Source organism: Schistocerca cancellata, chromosome 4 (genome assembly GCF_023864275.1).
Source record: "Schistocerca cancellata isolate TAMUIC-IGC-003103 chromosome 4, iqSchCanc2.1, whole genome shotgun sequence".
Lineage (NCBI taxonomy): Eukaryota > Metazoa > Arthropoda > Insecta > Orthoptera > Acrididae > Schistocerca > Schistocerca cancellata.
The window spans coordinates 43,965,966-43,987,957 of NC_064629.1; the positions used below are offsets into that span (position 1 = coordinate 43,965,966).

Below are 21,992 nucleotides of genomic sequence, written 5' to 3' on the forward strand. Positions count from 1 at the left end.
CGGCTCCTGTATGAGCAGGCCCCACTTTGTATTTACAAGTAATAACCCCCACTGTCATTGCATATTTGGATTCTTCGCAAAAAGTAAGTACAGTTTACTCAAACCATTGTTTTCCATTCGTGGCAGATGGCGCTGTAATCGACGAACGCAGATGTCTGCAGTTAAGAACCGACGCATTTGATTCCACATTTCATTTACGATGTTAACATAAATCTTTGTGTTATAACGCTTGATAGTGATGTTCAATCGTTCCTTGAGAGCTGAAAATGTGATTTTACCTTGCAAATAACGTGGCTAGACATTGAAATTTCTAGCAAATAAGCTGCTTATACGGCAATATAGTCTCCTGGTTCCTACCGTATTAGTTGTGTCTCCTAACCATCGGAATGCTTCATTTCGGTGGTCGCCCTCGAACCCCGCCATCAGAATAACTGATTTCTGTGTGTGTTCCTATCCAACTCTCGCGCTGGCCGCTAGGCGACTGCCAGCGAAATACTAACCACAACCATTGTAGTAAGGTCAAATGTCCGTGAATGCGCACCTTCCATGGACGCACAACGTCTCTGTACCACTCCTCTCTGGGGTTTGATTTGACACAGCTGGTGTAATGGATGTTGTACCTGTTGCAGAGAAGATCGAAATAATTTTAATTTATGGCGAGGCTGCAAGAAGCGCCCCAATAGTGGAAGCAAGTGGACTCAAGCATGTCAGTGGTGAGAAGCAAGGAGACTCGCCCAAAACTAGCACCCCAATGGCGAGAGACAAGGGGATTCACCGATATCTAGCATCCCGATGGGAACAGAAATGTATTACACCCACGTTGTTGTTCCTTGATCACGATAAACGAGGTTTCCAACTAGACATTGAAACAGCAAACCATATTGTACAGTAAATGAAATACGCAACACTAAAGTAAATTTCGAACATAAACACCAACAGTTAGAACACAAAGGTTTACACTTACATCGTATATGAAATGCAGAATCAAATGCCTCTGTTGTTAATTGAGAAAACAGGCACACTTGATATTTGTCGATTACAGCGCCATCTGCCACGAATGGAAAACAGTGGTTTGAGTAAACTGTACGTATTTTTTGGCGTAAATTCGAATATGTAATAAAAATGAGGGTTACTATTTGAAAATACATTGTTGACCCCGCTCACGCAGAAGAAGTGGTAAGGAGGTTGTCTGTAGCGCAGACAGATATCCCCTTAACAAATATTAACTTTTCACCTCTAACTTTCTTTTCGTACGAAGCGTCGTTTTCTAGATATTTAGTTGTCTGAGTTAAAGCGAACACCCTGTATATGTCCAACTTACCTATGCCCAAAGGTCTGTAGAGTCGTGTAACAGTAGAAGTGTAATAGCTGGAGCTAAGATTAGCTTGTCCATACTTAACAGACTAGCAGGAGAACAATTTCACTATGCGTAGACAATAAGTAAAACCGGTGATACTTACAGGAGTGTGCACAGTTACTACAAGCGTTTTACACATCGATAGTCAGTGGAGGAATACGAGTGACAATACGGACGAGTCACCAAGAAGGAATTGGATTCATCTGCCGGTATAAACTGGCTCCAGACCTGTTAATTTCGATTGGCATTAGTCTCTAATCTGTGCTAGCTGCTGCATTTTGTGTTGTTACGAAATTCATGTTGGTAATGTGTTATAGTAGTAGATGGGATGTAATTGGCAGATATTTGCAAGAGTGCCTCCTTGGTAGATCGAGCAGGGCGAAGTAACCGTATATGTAGATATAACGTAATAGGATACATCAAAAAAATCTATTCAACAAGCAGCGGCGGGAGAAAACATAAACAAAGGTTAAAAAATTTGCAAGCTTCCGGAGCCAGTGGCTCCCTCTTCTGGCAGAGGGGTTAAAGGGGAAGGAAGAAGGATGAAGGAAAAGGACTGGCGAGGTTTAAGAAATGGGAATAGTTCGGAAAAGTCTACAGGAACCCCTGGTCAGGGCAGAATTACCAGACGAAATGAGAATGAATGTTTTTAATCTGGCAGAAGGGTTTAAGGGGAAGAAATGGGGATAAAGAAAAAGTATTGCGAGATTTAGGAAATTGGGAGAGTTCGGAAAAGTCGATCAGAACCCCTGACCCAGGGTTCTGGGCATCTTCCGAAATCTCCCCATTTCCTAAACGTCACCAGTCCTTTCCCTTCATCCCTCTTTCTTCCTCTACAACCCTTCTACCAGATCGAGGAGCCACTGGCACCAAATGCTTGCTCATTTCTGTAACCTTTATACCTGTTTTCTGATGCTGGTGTTTGGTGAGTAGATTTTTTTGTCTGTCGAATTATATTATCAAAAACAGATTATTTTCTTGACATATATCAAATAAATAGACGTAATAAAAAAAATGAGTTTAGTAATAATATGCATGTTGAGGCTGCAGAAACGTACAGTTATCACAGACAGTTTTACGTGCCGAATAAGGGAGTTTATGTAATAGCAATAGTAAATATAAAAAAGTCAGAACCACTTTACGCAACACCTCCACACACATGGACTGTGATCTCGTAATGGCGTGTCATGGCTGTCATTTGCACTCTCGCTGTTCCACGATAGTTAAGACTGCAAAGTGTCACCAAGATAGCGTATTTTTGTAAAATATGATGATCCTCATCATAAAAAACAAAAATAAATTACGATAAAAATACGGCAGTGGTTCGTGGTTCGCGTACTCCTCTACTTGACACCGCAGACGACAACTTTGCAAGCCCAGTCTGTAAATACGACTATAAGACATCCTCTCTAAATCTGTGCCTATTTTTCCTTCCAAACATTCCAAAAAGTACATTATTATGGCTTATATTCAACTTAAATGTTGTCTTATGTTTGTAAATGCCAACTGTAATCAAAATTTCTTGGTAAATTTTTAGACAGTGTGTATAATAGAACAAATAAATCTCTTCAGCAGATTGTCTACTGGACGTAGCAACAGAGGTTACTAGTTATAAAATATAAATCGAAAATGGAGAAGGAAATCATGAAAGATGTGGCCGAATGTTTGGAATTCGTCGTCGAAGAGGTGTCTCGAGTCAGTGAAGAGAGTGAACAACTTGTCGAGCAAAACCCTGCTGGGGGCACGTCCGATCCTGAAGAGGTAAGTAGACAAAACGTATAAAGAAGGAGGCAGATTTTGGAATGACAACAAACGCACAGAGAGAGGGGCTGATGCAAACGGTATCTTTATTCGAAAGACGTACGGGATCTCTATTATTCGCAAAGCAACATGAGGATGGTTATAATGCGTGCTCTAAAAAAAGTAGCCCGACAGTGCAGTGACACGTAATACAGTGATGCATGTACAAGGTATTACATAGAACCAGCCGGGTGCCGTTTATGGAACATTCCTTGCGTGATCTTTCTCCTTCATTGAGATGCAGAACGTCATTATGAAATGTACTGTCCTCTCATGCCGATAGTGGATGCTCAACAACTCCCCATATTGCAAATCAGACCGTTCAGCTTGGCTTGTAGTGTGTGGTTGGGTATTATCATCTTGAGTGCACCTTAATACGTTTTGAAAAAAATTAATCTAAGTCATCAGCGAATGGCACTCTCTTTGGCTGATTTACTCTGATACGTAAAGTGCTTTCCACCTTTCCTATGCTTTGATTATTGATATCAAAGACTGACATACAATGTATATGTACTACTTCGTCCATGCTTAGGGACTCCATATTAGGGTGTTGCAGCTATATCCTTTCGCTTCTGTATAGGACAATACAAAGTAAGTACGAAATTCATTTATATTCTACTACAATACAAAATTTTACATCTATGAAGCATCTATACGTTTTACTCAAGGTCTCTTTAAAAAAATTATACACTGTGTGATCAAAAGTATCCAGATACCTCGCTGAAAATGACTTACAAGTTCGTGGCGCCCTCCATCGGTAATGCTGGAATTCAATATGGTGTTCGCCCACCCCTAGCCTCGATGACAGCTTCCACTCTCACTGGCATGCTTTCAAGCAGGTTCTGGAAGGTTTCTTGCGGAATAGCAGCCCATTCTTTACGGAGTGCTGCACTGAGGAAAGGTATCGATGTCGATCGGTGAGGCCTGGCACGAAGTCGACGCTCCAAAACACCCCAAAGGTGTTTTATAGGATTCATATCAGGATTCTGTGCAGGCCAGTCCATTACAGGGCTGTTAGTGTCATGTAACCACTCAGCCACAGGCTGTGCATTATGAATAGGTTCTCGATCGTGTTGAAAGATGCAATTGCCATTCCCGAATTGCTCTTTAACAATGGGAAACAAGAAGGTGCATAAAACATCTGTTTAGGCCTGTGGTGTGATAGTGCCACGCAAAATAACAAGGGGTGTAAGCCCCCTCCATGAGAAACACAACCACACCATAATACCACCGCCTCCGAATTTTTCTGTTGGCACTACACACGCTGGCAGATGACGTTCACCGGGCATTCGCCATACCCACACCTTGCCATCGGATCCCCACACTGTGCACCGTGATTCGTCACTCCACACAACGTCTTTCCACTGTTCAATCGTCCAATGTTTACGCTCCTTACACAAATCGAGGCGTCGTTTGGCATTTACAGTCGATGTGTGGCATATGAGCAGCCGTTCGACTATGAAATCCAAGTTTTCTCACCTCCCGCCAAACTGTCATAGTACTTGCAGTGGATCCTGATGCCGTTTTGGAATTCCTGTGTGATGGCCTGGATAGATGTCTGCCTATTACACATTACGACCCTGTTCAACTGTCGGCGGTCTCTGTCAGGCAACAGACGAGGTCGGCGTATACGCTTTTGTGCTGTACATTTCCCTTCACATTTCCATTTCACTATCACATCGGAAATACTGGACCTAGGGATGTTTAGGTGCGTGGAAATTTCGCGTACAGATGTATGACACAAGTGACACACAATCACCTGACCACATTCAAAGTCCGTGAGTTCCGCGGAGCGCCCCATTCTGCTCTCTCACGATGTCTAATGACTACTGAGGTCGCTTATATGGAGTACCTAGCAGTAGGCGGCAGCACACTGCACCTAATATGAAAAACGTATGTTTTTGGGGGTGTCCGGATACTTTTGATCACATAGTATACGTAGCTCTCAGCCACATTGCGTTTACTGGCCCTGCTGACCTTGATGACTAGTTCGGCTCTCCCCTTTGTAAGGCAGATCTACGTAAAGTAAGTGGAAGATTGTCATTCTTGAATACTGGTGGGATGTCATACAGTAAGTCCTTAAGGTTCTTACAATGCATGTACTTTATCTTCTGCTGAAGATAGCTTAGGCGAGGAAGCACAACTTGCCTTTGCTTCCTTACTGTCACTTAGATGTATTTCTTAAATTTATTTCCATTGTTCTGATCATCATGTGCTTGTAAAACAGTTTTGTTAATTTACCTTTTTAGAAAATTGTCCACGGCATGCTAAGTATGCATTCATTATATTCCGTTTCTCTGGTTCTGTCGGAAGATTTAGCAAGTACCTGCTGCCAGTGTTCTGCACCATAAATTTCATACTGGCAGTGATATTAGTTTATTCGATGGTCTCCAAATCTGGATTACACCAAAAGAATGTCCACTCAAGGAGTTCTTATGGTTGACTGTTTCAGTCCTCATATGGCTCACAACCCACAGACAGAACTTTATAACAATATGGCTCTTATTTTGCCAACCATAATAGTTGTCACCAGATGTTTCAGTGTGCTTCACACGAGGAGGTAATGCTCGTAGCAACTTCAGTATGCAATAAATTACACTGGTGTCCCAATTAAATCACCAAACGGAAATTTTGCAAGGTCACTTATACTATGCCGCAAAACAGTGTAATCAGGTGATAGTAAAGTAGAAACAGTGGAAAGAATAAAGGACGTAAACAACTGCAACATGCATATCGGTAGACAATCATGTTATTCGTTTTCTTCCAACTTGTCGGATTTGCACACACATTCTGACGACTGGTTAATGTGTTCAGTATGGGATGTGGCCACCTCTGGCAGCAAAACAGATCTGACAACGACGGGGCATGCTGTAAATGATGTCATCAGTCTCATGCTGACGCGATAAAGCCCATTCTTCCTGGCCGGCCACTGGTGGCCGAGCGGTTCTAGGCGCTTCAGTCTGGAACCGCGCGACCGCTGCGGTCGCAGGTTCGAATCCTGCCACGGGCATGGATGTGTGTGATGTCCTTAGCTTAGTTAGGTTTAAGTAGTTCTACGTTCTAGGGGACTGATGACCTCAGATGTTAAGTCCCATAGTGCTCAGAGCCATTTGAACCATTTTGAACCATTGTTCCTGCAGAGCTGCTCGCAAGTCTCTGAGAATGGTTGGTGGATGTTGACGTGGTGCAACACATCTCGCTAATGCATCCCAGTCGAGCGCTGTGGGAATCAAATTGGGTGAGCGAGCAGGCTACGCCGTGGGTGCAATATCTTCCGTTTCCAAGGAAGCATCAACCACCTGTGCTATACGAGGTCGAGTATTATCATCCTTCAGTGCGAAGTCTTGGCCCATACCTCCTCTCAACAACAGTACGGGAGGTCGCAAGATTTTGTCACGATACGTGACAGCAGTTGAACCTTGCTGACTCACACGTACAATTTCATGGAGAGGTGATCGAGAGGTCAACATAATCCCTGCCCACACCTACTCGATATCGGTCTGTACGAACAATGTTTGCGTCCCGAAATGGTGTTCCACGTCCACTCCAGATGCGAATCCGTCAAGAATCACTCTCCAGAATTTATCGGGACTTATCTGTGAAAAGAACATTGCCCGACTCTTCGACCTTCCAGGTGGCATGTTGATAACTCCACTACAGACGTTCCCTTCTGTGAAGGCGCTTCAGGGGTGCACATACAGCAGGTCTCTGACAATAAAGACCATTCTGCCGAAGCCTTTTGTACGCGGTTTGCCTCGATACAACACGTCCAGCGGATGCTGCGAGGTTGGTTGGTTTGCGGGCTAAAGGGACCAAACTACAGGGTCATCAGTCCCTTTCCTGTGAGGTCATATGCCACATGTCGTGCAGTACTAAGGCAGTACCGACGTGTCCTTACAACCAAAACCGGTTCTGTCTTTCCGATGTCAAACGTGTTCGACTCTGGACTGGTCTTTGGGATACAGTTTCGGTCTCTATAAACTGTCGCCACATCCGAGAAGCAACAGAGCGATTCACATTAAGCCATGAGGCCACATCAGTTTGCGACTTTGCTGTTTCTATTTTTCCTATGGCCCTCCACCGCACAGAGTCTGGTAGGCGTCTTCTCTGTGCCATACTGCAACGTCTGTGATTGTGTACACGGCGATTGGAATGTGGGACTAACCTGCAAACACCACCCCGTTTGAGAGGTGTCCTCACGCCATCGTTGGCGTGCATGCCATCTTCCGTGCAGAACACAATCGTACGGACATCTGTTGACAGTTTGTATGATTATATCGTGAATTTAACACAGAACAGGGAAATACCTGTTTGTTGCTTTAATTTTGGAAACCAGTGTATTTCTTGGTAGCCCCAGTAAAGCTCAATTGTGCTCTTCACCCAAATTATCTGACTCATATTGTTTGTGATTTCCCGAAAAACTATGGTTAAAAACCTTATGTTCTAAATCGTTTTCAGCTTAAGAGTTCATATTGGCATCTATATTTATCACTTTGGCATCACAGCGGACCGCCTCAGAGAGGTGATAGTCAGAGAACTATACTCTGCTCCAAACGCAGACACCACACTGTCCGAAACACTTCATCCACACACTTTCGTGGACTCATTAAGGTGCCTCCTAACAGCGTGACACGTGTATCCGCATTGTCCCCAGTCCGGGCAGTGTCTCAGAGAATATTTTGTCGTGAATCACGGAGATTCTTTAACTTGTAGCAATAAACTTGTGTCAGTGAGCAGCGCTTGAACGTCACTATCGCCCCCTCGCCCCCCCCCCCCCCACTTTTCTCTACTCCATGATACTACAGAACCCGTTTTCATTCACAAAATTTGCTCAAGTCTAAAGAGCTGCTGCTGCTCCGTTACCATGTTTACTTTACATATCTAAATGATTTTCCAGTACACTCCACTCAAACATTAGGCCTTTTGTTCTATGTTATACGTATTAACTTGAAACAAATTTGTTTTCATAAGTATTTAGAAATTACGTTCAGTATAAAAGCTAGTAACTTTGTTTACAGGAAAAAAGAGATGAAATCGTGCAGTGGTCATCAGTAGAAACGATTGAGTTCAGCCTAACCGATAGTGAATGGGAACTGCTGTCAAATATAATGCAAGAAGTTGTGGCGGAGATGGACGAAGCAGAGGTAAGCAAACCAAGATGCTAGTAATCAAGGTAGATTTTGGCATGACAACTTGGACAAATACGTTGCTGACCATCAAAATTGCAGCCCCATAAGAGCTCCATGCAACAAACATCAAACTGTCAGTTAGTGATATACCTGTTTCCATAGTAAATGGTTAACATTTCAGGATAACGGCACAAACCAGGAAGGAGTAACGTCGTCTACAGCCTGTATTTAAGAAAGATTACGCAGCATGTTTCTCATTCAGAAGTCGCATTTGAATGCTGGTTGTTCGTGAGACGATCGTGTCATGCATCATATAAGGAGGAGGAACGCCAATCAGCAAGTGTTGGAATAGATAGCGGTAGGATCGTGGGCTACAGACACCGCGCTTTATCGTTCTGCGATAGCGCTCCTAGCGTTGCTCAGGATCCCATGATTTCCATGTAAGTATAGACTAGGTGGGTTCAGATGGGCCATAAACAACACGATAGAGGGGAGTCTTCAGACGTAAAAGTGACTTCGGACATACCCCAAGGGAGTATGACTAGCCCATTACTTTTCACAATGGACACATATCAATAAAAGTTTTGCATCAGCCAATTATTTCGAAATTCACGGCACAGAAAACAAACATTTTCTCTGAGCGATGCGTATATATTGATTTTCAGTGTGTCCAGATTACCAAATCGGTAAAAGAAACATGTGTAACGAAAAACATCGTCTGTTGCCCACAGTTTTTTCTTTCACAGCACTCCTGAGCAACGCCAATACATGGAAGAACGTTCCATTGCTCAGCTACAGGTTTGAATGGGTTGTGGTATACCATCGATGAGATCATCAAGCCAACCCTGGCCCTAATTGTCGTACTCTTCAATAGCGTAGCGCAAATCCTCCCATTCACAGGCTGATGAGTCGACCAAACGCCACTCCCACTCCCTGCCCCCTATGAGTAGGCCGCCAACGTGGCTGATTGTGTGTGGGCACAACTGCCTGCGCCCAGTCACCATACCGAAACAGAAGAGAAAAGAATGGAGGGTTGGGTGGCAGGTAGAGGTTGGGGCTAGCACGAAGTGGGTCACTGGTGGAGCCGACGCACTCGGAGCCAGGACCCGACCACTATAAAGTCATACACCACAAAGTCGAATGTGTCACTGCAGGCCAGTTGGGTTGGGAGGGTAGCCGACTGGTCGTCCTGTGAATGGGTGGCATGCTGAACCACCACTGAACCACCATCTTATTGCACATGTGAGGCACAGTGTTGATATTAGCAGAGTGTATCTAATCACGTTGTCGGTGATTATCAGGGTACAAAGAGATGCGAATTTCGTCCAAAACAACACCTGACGCTAATCATGGGGCATGCATTCTGCATGGTTTCTTGCTCAACTCTGAGTCAATGGTATTGTGGTGAACGATGTGGTGCTCATCGTGGTCGTCAGAAATTGAGATTCGCATCATGGAACTATCTCCTAACAGTTCGATGCAATACATGACATCCTGTTGCTTCTTCGAACACTGAATTCAGTCCTGAAGCATTCAGCCCATGGTTCCTTTAACTCAAAAGTTGTAGATACCGATCATTCTGTGCACCTGGGAACGTGGATGTCTTGTGCTGTGTAAATCATATTTAATATCTGTCAATTGGAGCCGATTTCAAGTCTGCGACAAATCACTTTGATTCTATTGCATGTATAGTGCAACTTCTCTGGTGGACAAGCCTTCTGCACGTAACGTAATGATTCGGACCTGAGCACTGGTCGCAATTGTCCTTCTGGTACTTTACCCTCAACTGAAATGCTGCAATCTATTCCAGAGTGCTGCGTTCTACTCGTAGACAGCACTCACGCTAACAGTGCGTATGTTTGCTAACAACTTCGGGGATGACCTAACGATTGTGGCAGAACACTCTCAATAGCAACACACTTGCGCGACATATCGGACTGATGCAACACTTTTTATTGGTGTGTTTATATAAATGACAATGTACGCACTATTATAACTTCTATGAGGCTTTTTGCGGATGCTGCTGTAGTATACAGAGAATTTGCAAGGCTAGAAAACTGTTGCGTAATACAGGAAGACCTGCAGAGGATCAACGCTTGGTGGTTTGGCAACTGATACAAAACAAACAGATGTACCATTTTTCGTATAAAAACGCAGGAGGGCCCATTACTGTTGTTGTAGTTGTGGTCTTCAGTCCAGGTACTGGTTTTATGCAGCTCTCCATGCTACTCTATTCTGTGCAAGCTTCTTCATTTCCCAGTACCTACTGCAACCTATATCCTTCTGAATCAGCTTAGGGTATTCATCTTTTGGTCTCCCTCTACGATTTTTACTCTCCACGCTGCCCTCCAATACTAAATTGGTGATCCCTTGATGCCACAGAACATGTCCTACCAACCGATCCCTTTTTCTAGTCAAGTTGTGCCACAAACTCCTCTTCTCCCCAATTCTATTCAATACCTTCTCATTAGTTACATGATCTACCCATCTAATCTTCAGCATTCTTCTGTAGCACCACATTTCTAAAGCTTCTGTTCTCTTCTTGTCCAAACTATTTATAGTCCATGTTTCACATCCATACATGGCTACACTCCAAGAAATACTTTTAGAAAAGACTTCCTGACACTTAAATCTATACTCGATGTTAACAAATTTCTCTTCTTCAGAAACGCTTTTCTTGCCATTACCAGTTTACATTTTATATCCTCTCTGCTTCGACCATCATCAGTTATTTTGCTCCCCAAATAGAAAACTCATCTACTACTTTAAGTGCCTCATTTCCTAATCTAATTCACTTAGCATCACCTGACTTAATTTGACTACATTCCATTATCCTCATTTTGCTTTTGTTTATGTTCATCTTATATCCTTCTTTCAAGACACTGTCCATTCCGTTCAACTGCTCTTCCAGCTCCTTTGCTGTCTCTGACAGCATTACAATGTCATCTGTGAACCTCAAAGTTTTTATTTATTCTCCATGGATTTCAATTCCTACTCCGTATTTTTCTTTTGTTTCCTTTATTGCTTGCTCAATATACAGACTGAACAACATCTGGGATAGGCTACAACCCTGTCTCACTCCCTTCCCAACCACTGCTTCCCTTTCATGCCCTCGACTCTTATAACTGCCATCTGGTTTCTGTACAAATTGAAAATAGCCTTTCGCTCCCTGTATTTTACCCCTGCCACCTTCAAAAGCTTTCTCTAACTCGACAAATGCTATAAACGTTGGTTTACCTTTCTTTAATCTACCTTCTAAAATAAGTCGTAGGGTCAGTATTGCCTCACGTGTTCCAACATTTCTACGGAATCCAAATTGGTCTTCCCCGAGGCAGGTTTCTACCAGTTTTTCCATTCGTCTGTAAAGAATTCGTGTTAGTATTTTGCAGCCGTGGCTTATTAAATTTTCACATCTGTCAACACCTGCTTTTTTGGGATTGGAATTATTATTTTCTTCTTGAAGTCTGAGGGTATTTCGCCTGTCTCATTCATATTGCTCACCACATGGTAGAGTTTTGTCAGGTCTGGCGCTCCCAAGGCTGTCAGTAGTTCTAATGGAATGTTGTCTACTCCCAGGGCTTTTTAATCGTCAGGCTAGGGCGAACGCAATCCCGACTTCCAAAAATTATGCGCCAGAGGGACGCGCATAGGTCTTTCAGTGCTGTGTCAAACTCTTCACGCAGTATCATATCTCCCATTTCATCTTTGTCCACATTCTCTTCCATTTCCATAATATTGTCCTCAAGTACATCGCCCTTGTATAGACCCTCTATATACTCCTTCTACCTTTTTGCTTTTCCTTCTTTGCTTAGAACTGGGTTTCCATCTGAGCTCTTGATATTCATACAAGTAGTTCTCTTTTCTCCAAATGTCTCTCTAATTTTCCTGTAGGCAGTATCTATCTTACCCTACTGAGATATGCCTCTACATCCTTACATTTGTCCCCTAGCCATCCCTGCTTAGCCATTTTGCACTTCCTGTCGATCTCATTTTTGAGACGTTTGTATTCCTTTTTGCCTGATTCATTTACAGCATTTTTATATTTTCTCCTTTCATCAATTAAATTCAATATATCTTCTGCTACCCAAGGATTTCTACTAGCCCTCGTCTTTTAAAATACTTGATCCTCTGCTGCCTTCACTATTCCATCCCTCAAAGCTACCCATTCTTAGTCTACTGTATTTCGTTCCCCCATCCCTGTCAGTCGTTCCCTAATGCTTTCCCTGAAACTCTCTAAAACCTCTGGTCTGTCAGTTTATCCAGGTCCCATCTCCTGAAATTCCCAACTTTTTGCAGTTACTTCAAATTTAATCTACAGTTCATAACCAATAAATTGTGGTCAGAGTCCACATCTGCCCCTGGAAATGTCTTACAATTTTAAACCTGGTTCCTAAATCTCTGTCTTACCATTATATAATCTATCTGAAACTTTCCAGTATCTCCAGGCCTCTTCCAGGTATACAAACTTCTTTCGTGATTCTTGAACCAAGTGTTAGCTATGATTAAGTTATACTCTGTGCAAAATTCTACCAGGCGGCTTCCTCTTTCATTTCTTACTCCCATTCCATATTCACGTACTACGTTTTCTTCTCTTCCTTTTCTTACTGTCGTATTCTAGTCACCCATGACTATTAAATTTTCGTCTGCCTTCACTATCCGAATAATTTCTTTTATCTCATCATACATTTCATCAATCTCTTCGCTACCCCTCTTCAGGAACCACACGTTTGTCTGGCCTCTCAACAGATACCCCTCCAATGTGGTTGCACCTATGGTACAGCTATTTGTATGGCTGAGTCACGCAAGCCTCCCCACCAGCGGCAAGGTCCATGGTTCATGGGGGGACCCATTACTGTATGACTGCATAATTGCATAACAGCTACCAGACACAGTCACATACATAAAATCAAGCAGTATGCGTAAGGAGCGATTTAAAATTGAACAACGATATAAAACTAACCACAGATAAAGCAGATGCCAGACCGAGACTCATTGGAAGAATCCTCAGGAAGTGTAACCTACTCACATAGGATGTAGCTTACATAACTGTCATGTGGTGAGTACTTAAATATTGCTCTTCAGTCTACGACCCATACCAAATAGAACTGACTGATGAAAAGAGCAGCGTGTTTGGTTATACAGAGCGTTTGGAAATTCCCTTTACAAATTTCAAAGACTTGTAAAGTTGAGAGAGTACACAATATTTTGAATATGAAACTATGTCTGGAAGCTTACTGTTTCCACTCTACGACGGTTTCAGTTCAGATGTTGCAAGCCGTCCCTTGCTTTAATTATAAATACGAGGGTTGGAACTTTAATAGTGGCTGGTCGTAGGTTGTGTTCCAAAAATGAACAGCATAGGACAGAAGTGATGACACTTTCTGCAGGACCTGACCATCATTTTGCAGGACAATGCTCAAGCATGTACAGTGCAAGCTGTTACTGATTTGTTTGACTGATGGGGCTGCTAAGTGCTATACCACCTACTGCACTCCCCTGACGTAAGCCCTCGTGAGTTCAACTCGATTTCTAAACTGAAGGAAACACTTCAAAGCATTCGCTTCAGAACTGCTACAAATTCATTGGGCAATAGACAGTGCCACTCAAACTGTCAACACAACAGGCACTGCCAAGAGTATCCTACGACTTCCACATCGCTGGCAACAGGTTATACACAATGCTGGTGACTACTTTGAAGATCAGTAAAACTTTGAAACACGTATCTATTTTGTAAGAGGCGTAAATAAATAGTTGCCACTGTCAAAGTTCCAACCCATGTATATGTCTGAGTGAATCTAAGTGTTATTATTTTTACATAAGGAAAAGTGTAATCCTCTCAACAACCTTAAAATCGTAAGCTACACCTCCAATTTTTATATATGAAATAGTGAATTTACTCACGGCTCATTTGTTGCTTATGTCTGAGGTCACTTTCGGAACGCAAATTAATAATCACATTAATTAATTTAATAATGTTGAGTCTTAAATTGCTGATTCACCAATGACCACTGTAAGGTGGCGTGGTCTCCTGACCATTTCTTACATATTTCGTCCTCACAATCGTATTCTGCACATCAAGATGCTTCATTCGAACCCAAACTCGATAAGGTAGAGTCAATTTAGTATGAATTCATGTAAGTGATATGCAAATCTGATAAGTAAATTGCAAGTGCGCACCGAGGTTGGAAAAGTCGAGGCTGGCGTACACAACCTGACGGCCACAGGAATTTTCGTTCTAAAGAGGCAACCAGCCTCCTGGGATGCCTATCCCTTCAGAGGGGTGAGCCAACACACACCTATTTCGGCCAGTGCGACCGCTCAGAGAGAGGACAGCTTTTGCCGGAGCAAAGAGATAACGACCCCCATGTTCGACTTAAAAGCAAATTCCGCTACATTGTGTGGGAGTGCCCAGAAGACGCATTTTTTGACGGACCGACTTAGTAGTTACGGAGTTCTCACAGGAGGACAGTATACGCCTAACAGAGATGCTACATATTTCCGCATTGGTCGACTTAAACGAAACGTCGTTCTCCCATTTAAAAGAGCAACGCTGATCGGCGGAAAATTTCTGACGCAAAGAGCCAGAGGAGTGAGGGAAGACAGCAAATGATGTGCCCCTGCAATTTTTTCAGAAAAAAGGGCCGTTCCATTGTTGTTCTTTGAGCGGGAACACGTAACGAGAGCGAGTGCACTCGTACGTGTACGCAAAGAGCAAGGAACAAAGTGTCTCCTCAGTACTTCACTGGGAGAGCACCTCTGTTGTTAGCGAATCGGAGTCATACTCTATATTGAGTCACTCGCGATTAAGCCTTGTTGGCTGTGTTGGCCACCAGACTTATTGTGCCGTCTGAACATGGACAGAGTACTGGTTAAACGTCTGCGAGCGAATAATGAGTGGCATCGCGGTGGACTGGTTACCATACCGGTGTACCATGCCAATAGTTAGACTAGGGGCGGATAGGAGTTCTTGACTTCATCAAGCTGTTGGGAGAGTTTGATTGGCGAAGGTCAATCCAGATTTAAAGAGATAGTTGTGTTATTTGTCAGCAGCGAGCGACGCAGGCAGCAGTCGTCGCAGCTCACAGTATTGTGCGAAGTAACAGGATAGCTTCTGTGAATTTTGGAAGGTAGGAGACGAGGTACTGGCAGAATTAAAGCTGTGAGGACGAGGCGTGAGTTGTGCTTGGGAGCTCAGTTGGTAGAGCACTTGCCCGCGAAAGTCAAAAGTCCTGAGTTCGAGTTTCTGTCCGGCACACAGTTTTAATCTTCCAGGAAGTTTCATATCAGCGCACAATCCTCTGTAGAGTGAAAATTTCATTCTAGAAACATTCCCGAGGCTGTGGCTAAGCCATGTATCCGCAATATCCTTTCTTCCAGGACTGCTAGTTCTCCAAGGTTCGCAGGAGACCTTCTGTGAAGTTTGGAAGGTAGGAGACGAGGTACTAGCGGAATTAAAGTTGTGAGGACGGGGCGTGAGTCGTGCTTGGGTAGCTCATTTGGTAGAGTACATGCCCGCGAAAGGCAAAGGTCCCGAGTTCGAGTTTCTGTCCGGCACACAGTTTTAATCTTCCAGGAAGTTTCATATCAGCGCACACTCCGCTGTAGGGTGAAAATTTCATTCTAATAGAACGAGAACACACAGTTCAGCAGAAGGCAGTGTTGCAGGACAGGACGCGATCATGGACATGTTACAAAAAATGAACGGTAGTATAACGAAACAGAATATACAGATGACGAAACAGAATCAGGATATTAATACACAGATGACGTTTATTAATACACAGATAACGAAACAGAATACACAGATGCGAAACAGCTCCAGCTATTGAAACAGGATAATCAGAACTTGAGACAAGAGATGAAGACACAGATTCAACAGGTTAAAATCCAGATGGAAGAAGGTATCGCTAGAATTGATAGTCAGATCACACAGATAAACCAAGACGCGAAAGAAGCTAGAGAAATAATTCAGGTACTAACACAAAGTTAACAGCAATTTACGGACTGACGTGGACAAGGTCCAATTGGACATCGTAAACGTTGACAAAAAGGTGGAACGTTTTTCGAAAAAAGCCACTCGAACAGCAATACAAATTTCGGAAGAACAAGCAATTCAAAGCAAGGTCGCAAAAGTTGCACTGAAAAAATATGACCAGGGGATCAATAAGATAGAACTTAAAAACAAAGATCAGTTTGAAAAACTTCGAATATAGTTGATACAAGCTATTGAAGAAAAGATCGAGACGGATTACACCTGTAGCGAAACAACTGATACGTCAAGCATTAATTCAGTACACGAACACGCGCCGTCTAAGAAAGTTTAAGTAGAACTAAGGCCAGACGTAACACTCGCGCAGAAATCGAAACAGAAAACCCCAATTAAAGTAATACATGACATACCACAGAACCAGGCACAGTATCTAGAAAAGCAGGACACATACAGTCAGCCGATACCAATAGAATGACAGGCGAGTGAACCAGTAAATCCAATGACACAATATAACAGTAGCGCAGGTACAGTACCGCGAATGACGAGAGTAGAGACAAACGAACAACACTTTTGTTCACCAATGTTACGATATGATGCAATTATGGGGCAGGAAACTGGTTCTGAGCACTATGGGACTTAACATCTGAGGTCATCAGTCCCCTAGAACTTAGAACTGCTTAAACCTAACTAACCTAAGGACATCACACACATCCATGCCCGAGGCAGGATTCGAACCTGCGACTGTTGCGGTCGCACGGTTCCAGACTGAAGCGCCTAGAACCGCTCGGCCACACTGGCCGTCGGCAGGAAACTGAGCATATGCAGACAGGCAGTAGATTACCAGAGAATAGGCAAGATGGCACAGGCAGTGGCAGATTATTTGAGTCCATGAATCAGCTACAAACCGGATTTATGAGTAGATATGGTACAGACCACTTCCTAACAGTTGGACAATTTCAATATTTCAAGGAAGAAGGCGGTAGCTTGCATGCACGCACATGCATCGATCAGTTCCAAGTAGGCTTGCCAAACCATTAGAGCTTGGCTCACAAACTTGACTTCATTTGTGCACACATGTCAGGAACAGTAGCGGAGGTGATGCATAAGATTGCTGCTACCTGTACGTCTTACCTACAGTTCAGAACAGCATTTCTCGAAAGATACTGGTCTAAGGAGGCGCAAAACAAAATTAAATACGAGTTACTTCTGATGACACCATATGAAAACTCAGGGGAGAAAAGTATGGTAAAATTCTTTGACACAATGGACAAAAAGAATAAATGCCTAGACAAACCATACAGTAACGGAGAGCTGATACGTCTATGTAGAATGAAGTTACGGGTAAAATATCAACAGGCGACAGTAGAAAAAAATGAAAATACCGAAGCATTCAAAGAGGTCTTAAGGGAACTTGAATTCATGTTTAAAGAAGACGAGGTGAAAGAAAAAAGAAAGGAGAGGGAACAGCAAAAGGAGAGGACTAGGAACGAATATTCCAATAATAATAATCGTATTCCTAATACCAATAATTTCAGACAATTTAACAGACCAGGACAGTGGCATAATGAAGTTAATTGGCACAGAAACGCGAACCAGAATAATTGGTACCGAAATAGGAACGATAATGGACACTCATACAGTGGTGGATATTGGTTTAGGAATCAAAATGCCAACGGTCAAGGGTACTTTGAAAGAGGTCACGATGTCAGAAGCAGCAACTGGCGAGACCAAGGCGCGAATAATTACAGAGGAAATTATGGTCCACAGAGACAAGACAACACAGGAAAGAGAAACCAGAAGTAGAAATTAGGCCACCGAATACTGCAAAACGTAAAGATTGTCGTGAAAAATGCGGAAGAAGTTAGGCGAACTAACGTCCACCCTCTCTTATTCTAACCATTAAATAAAAGTTAAATTAATAGATTAACAGCACAACATAATTAAAAGAAAAACAGGAACACAAAACAGACTAACAATTTCTTGTAGTACTGAGTATCTTGCAACATGCACACAAACAAGAAATGACACACAACGCATAAAAGGATGAAGAAGTGGTAGGACATAATTAGAGTAAAGAAAAGAGATCATATATATATATATATATATATATATATATATATATATATATATATATATATATATATATCCACTATCAGAAAATTTTTGCATTATATAAAATCAGAGTCTTTTTTGTAAATAACAATGACAAATATATGTAAAACAAAAATTGTAAATATTTCTATGCGTCAGAGGGACATCACCACCAACATCAATTGCCAGCTGCCTCAACATCAGATGCTTAGAGATAGCGACAGAGAGGGTACAGACATGTTGAGAAAGCACTTTGGGCAATGACAACAACATGCAGACCAACGCCACACTGGAAATGCAGGTTGCAACAAGGTTGGACTTCAGAAGAACAACGCACAGCATGGACATGTCATATGCCACGATACTGCTACTTCATGGACAAGTGTGGCGAGAATCATGATACGACGAGACTACAAAGAAGGTACAAGAAATAAACTCATCAATTTATATTTGCAAAGGCAGTCAGATCCTACAAATCCTATATCTCTTCCACATTAAAATTCACATATTCCTAGCACAAGAAGAACAGAAGAATGCAAGAAAGAAGAGAAGAACAGAAGATTCAAGACGAAGAAGGGCAGAAGATTAGGTTAGTCTTTTTTTTAACGTCCCGTCGACAACGAGGTCATTAGAGACGGAGCACAAGCTCGGGTTAGGGAAGGATGGGGAAGGAAATCGGCCGTGCCCTTTCAAAGGAACCATCCTGGCATTTGCCTGAAACGATTTAGGGAAATCACGGAAAACCTAAATCAGGATGGCTGGAGACGGGATTGAACAAGAAGGGCAGAAGACAGCAAGATACCGTTCTCTCCTATCCTACAAAGAAAATTGTTACAAACGTCTTTCCATGAACTTTGAGGCATGGTAACTACTACAACCACCTCTCCAAAAATAAACCTTGAATAGTCAAAGAAATACAAATGAACAGCAAACGGAATATTAAGTGGTACTAACAAACGTTACACAGAAATGGATTCAGGAAAATGAACATAATTCTCCCTACCACATCACCAAATTGCCATACAGAACCAGGAGTGGAGTACCAAGACGTCACAGCACATATATTAGGTGACGATCGACGGTAATAACCAACTTACTACAATCACAGAACTGTCACACCACCCCAGGTGTGACAGCAAAGGAGTACCGAGACATCACCATATACTCAATAAACCCCATTCATCACCATCGGTTAAAAAAAAAAAAAAACATTTTATGATGACAACATCAAGAAATAAGACCTGGCATCGCATGCTAGAGTGCTTCTCACATGATTTGTGACATCCATATATATGAGTTGACACCTTCCAGCACTTCCATGGGAATCATCGAACAAAGAAACGGACAGAGTAAATACAACCAGCGTAGATTATAAAAATTAGACATATGCGAATAATATTTACCTTCTTTCTATTTGTAAAAGTAATTATTTTATTAAATATGTTAAGTCCCTAATTTATACATACCTCAAAATTTTCGAGAAAGAAACTAAATTAGGATAGTCTTATTTTCTTTATATGTAGAATTAGAAAAAGAATTATGTAGTATTTTGCTTCTGTAAAGAATGTTCATAAATACATTTTTGTTGCAATCATAACATTGGTACCAAGGATAGAATCAAGAGAAAAGTTTCTTCATTCTAAAAAAAAAAAAAAAAAAAAATAAAAAAAATAAAAAAAATAGGTGACACGTAAAAGAAATAAATAAACGAAACAAAGTGACACGACACAGCTTTTGCGAACATTCACGCAAATAAGAAATAATCACACTAAGACATGATACAGTGTACACTAACGAGTTCAGAAAAATTAATATTGTAAAAGCAACTTCTGGAAATGAAAAAGAAAAACAGAGACACGTAATGGCAATGACAAAGAAAATCAACCTTTGTAAAGTCTATGTCTGCCTAACAACAAAACGTAAATTGTATAATTAAAAACTAGAAACAATAGCTATAAAGAAATAATTACAAAATTGTTAAGAAAATCTGAGAAAGTTTATTGGAAAATCTAAAAGAACAAATTTGGATGACTTTGTCAATGTTTTCCTCAGAATTGACAAACCCCAGACAAACATATTGCCACAAGGAGGGGGGGGGGGGGTGTATGTAAGGTTGCGTGGTCTCCTGACCTTCATTTCTTACACAATCCATCCTCACAATCGTATTCTGCACATCAAGACGCTTCATTCGAACCCAAACTCGATAAAGTAGAGTCAAATTTGTATGAAATCATGTAAGCGATATGCAGATCTAATAAGTAAATCGCAAGTGCGCACAGAGGTTGAAAAAGTCGTGGCTGGCGTACACATCATGACGGCCACAGGAATTTTCGTTCTAAAGAGGCAAACCCTTCAGAGGGGTGAGTCAACACACATCTACTTCGGCTGGAGCGACTGCCCAGGGAGAGTATAGCTTTTGCCAGAGCAAAAGGATAACGACCACTATGTTCGACTTAAAAGCAAATTCCGCTACGTTGTGTGGGAGTGCCCAGAAGACGTATTTTTTGGTGGACCGACTGCTTAGTTACAGATTTCTCACAGGAGGATAGTATACGCCCAACAGAGATGCTATATATTTCTGCATTGGTCGACTTAAACGAAACGTCATTATCCCGTTTAAAAGTGCAACGCTGATTGGCGGAGAATTTCTGATGCAATGAGCCAGAGGAGTGTGGGAAGACAGCAAACGATATACCCTTGTAATTTGTCCAGAAAAAGGGGCCATTCCGTTGTCGCTCTTCAGCGGGAACACGTAACGAGAGCGAGTGCACTCGTATGCCGCCACACTTATTGTGCTGTGTGAACACGGACAGAGTACTAGTTAAACGTCTGCGAGCGAATATTGAGTGGCATCGCGGTGAACTGGTTATCTGACCGGTGCACCATGTCAATTGTTTGACTAGGGGCAGATAGGAGTCCTTGACTTCATCAAGCTGTAGGGAGAGTTTGATTGGCGAAGGTCAATACAGATAGAAAGAGATAGTTGTGTTATTTGTCAGCAGCGAGCGATGCAGGTAGCAGAGTAAATAATATTCTTAAAGAAAAGGGAGAAAAGAACCTTTCCATACATTCCTATCCATAAGAAAACCCTAAGAAATTTTGGTCTTATGTCAAAGAGGTAGGTGGCTCAAAACAAAATTCACTTATGTTACTTATTTAACTGGCGATCGGGGACCTAGCAGAACATGTACCAACCTTACAAACTGCTTCCAGCAGATCCTGTCCTAAACAGCTTTCGTTACAATGTCGTATGAGTCCTAGTTGTTTTCGTTTTTTCTCTAGTCGATCATCTCATCTTATTCCGGGTGTTCCTGGGGACACTTCCCCTCTAGCCTTCCTACCAACACTAGTTTTGGGACAGAATCATCTGTCATCCTCTCAACATATCCAATCCATTATAGGCGCTTAACCTTTGCATTTTCTATAATATTGAGTTCCTTCATCCTAGCATATATTTCTTCGTTTTTCAGTCTCTTCCATCCTGTTTCTTCCTTCACTGGCCCAAACATCTTTCTCATGATTTTTCTCTCAGATACAATTCAGTTTTGGAACTTCATGTTTACATGCCATATAACAGCATTTGGGCAATTATTGTATGATATTCCCTCATTTTAACTTCCGTTAA

General features: G+C 42.2%; 1 protein-coding gene across 1 annotated transcript in view; it reads left to right on the forward strand.

Annotated features, from left to right (window-relative positions):
* The first annotated feature begins 8,178 nt into the window (after positions 1 to 8,178).
* The window catches only part of LOC126183709 (uncharacterized), a 302,729-nt gene continuing 288,915 nt past the window's right edge, over positions 8,179 to 21,992 (forward strand). The window contains exon 1 of the mRNA XM_049925896.1: positions 8,179 to 8,301. Coding sequence (XP_049781853.1) covers positions 8,266 to 8,301 — 36 coding nt within the window. The 5' untranslated portion in view covers positions 8,179 to 8,265. The remainder of the gene's footprint in view (positions 8,302 to 21,992) is intronic.